Raw genomic sequence first — 4,775 nt, 5'->3', positions numbered from 1 at the left:
TTTTTTTTTTTTGTATTGACAACTTGCGTTACGTTTTACTTTCTTTGCATCACGATACATAATCTCCACTTCCATTACCATTACATTTCCTTCACTAATTCTAGCACGTCACTTATTCGTGTCTTGTAGAATACTTTTATCTCTCCTATTTCTCATCCTGTATTTTTTTTATAATGCTACTTTACATTACAGTGATTTCTTTGCATTGCACTATATCATCTCCAGTCCCATTACATTGCATTTCTGTTTACTAATTTAAAATCTCGTCACGTAGAATTTTTTTTTTCCTCTCCTGTGTTCCATCGTGTAATTTTTTTAACCACACTCTGCTCCCGTTTAGTTTCTTTTCTCGTTCTTCTCTTTTTTTTTTCGAGCACTTCATCACGTCCGGTCGATTCCTTGAAGTAAGTGATTATCAAAATTGTGACCATTATCTGGGGGCTGGTTAGGGGTGGGGAAGGAGAGAGGGAGAGGGAGCGAAGGGGAAACTGCGTGTAACGGTAGGGTGTGGCTGTGATGGCGTTGGTGGTGGTGGTGATGATGGTGAAAGTAGTGATGATAATGGCCGTACTGTCTCTCTGTCGGCTTGATTGTGATGGCGAAGGTTGTGAAAGTGGTGTATGGGAGTAGTGTTGATAGTGATGGTGGTGGTGGTGATGGTGATGACAAGTTTGGTTGATATTGTAATTAGCATTTTTTTTTTCTCTGTTTCTCTTTTCTCCTTGTTGATTCTGAACATGGTGATGGTGATGGTAATGGTGGTAGTGGTGTTGGTTCTGGTGGTTCTGGTTAGTGATAGTGACGGTGTTAATGGTAGTGCTGGGAGTGGTGAGGAGGGAATGAGGTAATGCGGTAGTGGCGGTGGTGGTAGTGGTAGCAGAAGTAGTGGTAGTTGTAATAATGTGGTAGTTACCGTAATAGTGATAATGATGGTGGTGGTGATGCTAGTGAGGGTGATGGTGGTGGTGGTGGTGGTGGTGGTGGTGACGGCAATGCTAAAAAAAAAGAAAAAAAAAAAAGTAGAGCATTTTCTGTTACGTTACCTGAAGTTGATGTTCCGTGTTACGAGAACCTTAGTGTTGTGGAGTTTCGTGTTATATCTTTTTTTTTTTTTTTTATACAATCTAAGCTGTAAAATTCAATGTAATGTCTTTTTTTTGCTTATTTAGGCATACCTCAAGAGAGAGAGAGAGAGAGAGAGAGAGAGAGAGAGAGAGAGAGAGAGAGAGAGAGAGAGAGAGAGAAAGGGGGGGAGGGAAAGAAGAGTAAGATCATATAACGGAATAAAACCCAGGAAAAAAATACACACAAAAAAAAAATAGTATCCGTAATGAAAGACACTCGGTATTAAATAAAGAAAATAAAAGTACCATACTTGAAAACTCTAAAGACGTAAAAATGTGGATATAAGATAATATAATCATAGACAGATAGATATATATAGATAAATAAATAGACAGGTTGATAGATAAGTAGATAGATAAATAGATAGATGGATGGATGGATGGACGGATGGATGCATAGATAGTTTATTAAACATAAGTACTGTGCATCATTAAAAACGAATATTAACCATGAAAAAAAAAAAAATAGCACAGGAAGGTCTTGTAAGAGCGAAGGGATATTTTTCTCGATGATACGTACTGTCGTGGCCAAACGTAAAATTAAAACAGCAACTTCTTTTCTCTGTATTTAGCGTATTTCTTCAATCTGAACCATCTGAATCTTGTAGCTCGTTTGTTCTCTTATTTCTTATTATCAATTTTTCATACAGTCATGGTCAAAAGTCAATTGCCACAGCACTCTAGCGTCTCTCCTCAATCTGAACTTTTTGAAACTTGTAGTGCTTTTTATATTCTTATTCAAGGTTGCTAGTAGATGGTTTTAGTAAGTTTTGTGGTTGCTCTCTTCAAGCCATTGTGCATTGCGTTGTCTAGTTTGATCCTAAGTTGAAAATTCTCCAGTTTTTTCTACTTCTAATTTACACTAGGTTGTTCTGATGAGTTTCAAGAGATCACCTGAATGTTTTGTAAGGGTGATGTCCTCTGATCTCTTTAACTCTTTCACTGTTACTATTTTACAAACTATTCGAGACATTTCCCGAGTCCTCCAGTCACCTCTACGCATTATACTGGTTGGAAATTGAAAACTCTATTTCTTTAACTTTTTTTCTATCTAGCAGTTGGTTTTAAGATTGCTTTTGTGTTTGTTCATGCTGTAAATTGTTGTATATTGCATTGAAAGGTTTATAGTTGGCAGGTTCAGTAAGGAGATTTTCAGCAGATCAGACGACTTAAGAAAAAAAATATTAACACCCACGAAAAAAAAACACCAAATAAAATTAAAAAAAACAAGATAAAGACAAGAAAAGTTCAAAAATCATGGATCCAGTTTATATATTTGCGGCTCGTCTTCAATCAATTAAATACAGGAATATGTACATGGCAGGTAGGCAAGAGAGTCGGGGGGAAATCTGGGTAAGGCACTGGAGAAAAACTGGTCACTAAATTAGGACATTACGCGTGGTAGGAAGGGGCGGGGGAGTAGGCGGGGGCAGGAGTGTAGGATGGGGCTGGAGAGTGGCCATAGGAGGGAGCGGGGGAGTGGCCATAGGAAGGAGCGGGGGCGTGGCCATAGGAAGGAGCGGGGGCGTGGCCGTAGGAAGGAGCGGGAGCGTGGCCGTAAGTCTCGGGGTACTGAGCTTCTCCTTCATAAGACACCTCGGCCACGAAGCCTGAGTCACCGTCCACGTAGTAAGTAACGGTCTGCAAGCGGCCGTCGGGGAGCAGCACTTGGTAGGAGCCCTGGGTGTTGTAACCGTCGCGAGTCTCCGTGGCGGCGAAGTCGTTGCCGGAGTAATCGTCCTTCACGGCGTAGTTGCTGCTGTACTGGGGTGGGACCTGAAGGGAGAGGGAGGAAGAGGTGCCTTAGACCAGTCTCTTGATTAAGCTCAGGGTCTTAAATGTTTCACAGTCTCGATTACTTTTAGCTCTAGTGAAGTGATCGAGGTTTTTTCCAAGTGGGTCTTCGTAAGTATTGTTTTAGCTTGTGTTATATTGGGAGTTATTGGGTTTTTTATGATTCTAGTGTTGTTTTAATGTGTTCTAGTGGGAGTTATAGTTTTTCAAGTATTTTCTTGCTTCTAGTGATAGTCTGGCAGGTTCTAGTGGGCGTTACTATGGTTACCATGATTCAGTTGGTAGTTTGGCATGTTCAAGTCTGAGTTTCTAGGGTTTTCAAGTGTTTTCGTGACTCTTTTAGTAGTTTAATAAGATGTACTGTAATTTATTAAGTTTTAACGATGTTTTCATGCTTCTACTGATAATTTAATAAGTATTCTGTATCACTAATAGAGAAAAATACCCATGAAATCCTGACTGATCTCCCCAACAACCTATGAAAATAAACCTTGAGGAAAGAGAGCCTTTCAAAACGGGCGTTTCAACAGAGAACAAAGACAACCTAACATCCACTTACATCAGGGTACTGCTCGGCGGAGTGGTAGGAGGGGGCTGGGGCGTGGTAAGAAGGTGAGGGATGGGCAGGGGCGTGGTAGGATGGGGTAGGATGGGCAGGGGCGTGATAGGATGGGGTAGGATGGGCAGGGGCGTGGTAGGATGGGGTAGGATGGGCAGGGGCGTGGTAGGATGGGGTAGGATGGGCAGGGGCGTGGTAGGATGGGGTAGGGTCGCCGTAGGTTGTGGAGGGGCGTGCGGCGGCCACAGCCACAAGGGAAAGAAGGAGTGCGACCTGGAGAGAAACACGAAAATCAGTTACAAAAATAAGAAAATAAAAAAAAAGATATCCATCAAGACTGCAAAAATAAGGAAAAGAAAACGAAAGTCTGTGAAGTTACAAAAAAAATAAGAAAGACAAGGAAAATCTACCAAACACTTGCAAAATAAGGAAAAGGAAAAGAAATAAGATAATAAAACGAAAACTGATCTAATAGTTGCAAAAATAAGACGAGAAAGAGAACTTCCATCGAAGTTACAAAAATTAGGAAAAAGAAAAGAAGATCCATCAAACAGACGGAAAAAAATAATATAAAAAGAGAGAACAAAAATCTATAAAAAAAAAAGCCTAAAGAAGTAGAGCAAGAAAAGGAAAACACATTAATCTACTGCAAAAAAAAAAAAAGATGATAAAGCGAAGACAAATCCACCAAAGAGACAGAAAAATAGGAGAAGAAAACAGAAAACTCACGAAACGGAAGTAAAAAAATAAGCAAAAAACAAAATAATGAAAAAAACCTATGAAACACTTGCAAAAATAAGAAAAAGACAGAAAACCCGTCACACACAAAAAGACAAGACACATCAAGCTCAGCACCCCACCACTTGAGCATCCCCTCTGAGTACCGCAGTCTTTTCACAAGTCCTCACCTTAGCTGCCATGGCGGAGTGTGTGACGGAACTGATACCTCCATGTTCAATCTGACATGTTATATACTGCACCGGACCCTCCCACAACCTCACCAGCCCCTCCCACATCCACCCGCACCCTCCCGCACCCTCCCACGCACACAAACACGGCCCTTCTCCAGACCCACGTTACATGAAGGCCGAAACGCAGCCATACAAGACAGCAACGCCACAATAGTAACATCAATTTCCCTAACGTGCTGAGAATAGATGCAAGGCACAGGGGAGGAAGGGGCGGAGAGATGGGGGAGAGTACTGGGCTATAGAGAAGGATTAGTGGTGAAATAGGGAAAGAAGGGAGCTTAGAAAAGGGAGAGGAGAGTGTATTAGACTATAGGGAAGGGCTTGGGG

The 4,775-nt window shown here is 41.3% G+C and overlaps 1 protein-coding gene across 1 annotated transcript; it reads right to left on the bottom strand.

Moving 5' to 3' along the window:
- Positions 1-2,379: 2,379 nt before the first annotated feature.
- On the bottom strand, positions 2,380-4,524 carry LOC135113266 (uncharacterized). The gene is made up of 3 exons (XM_064028476.1): positions 4,386-4,524; positions 3,478-3,750; positions 2,380-2,900 (listed from the first exon to the last, which is right to left on the bottom strand). Exons 1-3 carry the CDS (start codon positions 4,491-4,493, stop codon positions 2,517-2,519), a joined length of 765 nt encoding a protein of 254 aa, XP_063884546.1. The 5' UTR covers positions 4,494-4,524; the 3' UTR covers positions 2,380-2,516.
- Between the last annotated feature and the right edge of the window lie 251 nt (positions 4,525-4,775).

Source organism: Scylla paramamosain, chromosome 25, assembly GCF_035594125.1.
Source record: "Scylla paramamosain isolate STU-SP2022 chromosome 25, ASM3559412v1, whole genome shotgun sequence".
Classification (NCBI taxonomy): Eukaryota; Metazoa; Arthropoda; class Malacostraca; order Decapoda; family Portunidae; genus Scylla; species Scylla paramamosain.
This window is presented reverse-complemented; position numbering and strand designations above follow the sequence as displayed.

Excerpts from the sequence above, each read along its gene's own strand:
- LOC135113266 (XM_064028476.1), bottom strand. The coding sequence starts at position 4,493 with ATGTGGGAGGGGCTGGTGAGGTTGTGGGAGGGTCCGGTGCAGTATATA. Across the intron at positions 3,751-4,385 it reads ACTCCGCCATGGCAGCTAAG|GTCGCACTCCTTCTTTCCCT; the intron begins GTGAGGACTTGT and ends GTTTCTCTCCAG. Across the intron at positions 2,901-3,477 it reads CCGCCGAGCAGTACCCTGAT|GTCCCACCCCAGTACAGCAG; the intron begins GTAAGTGGATGT and ends CTCTCCCTTCAG.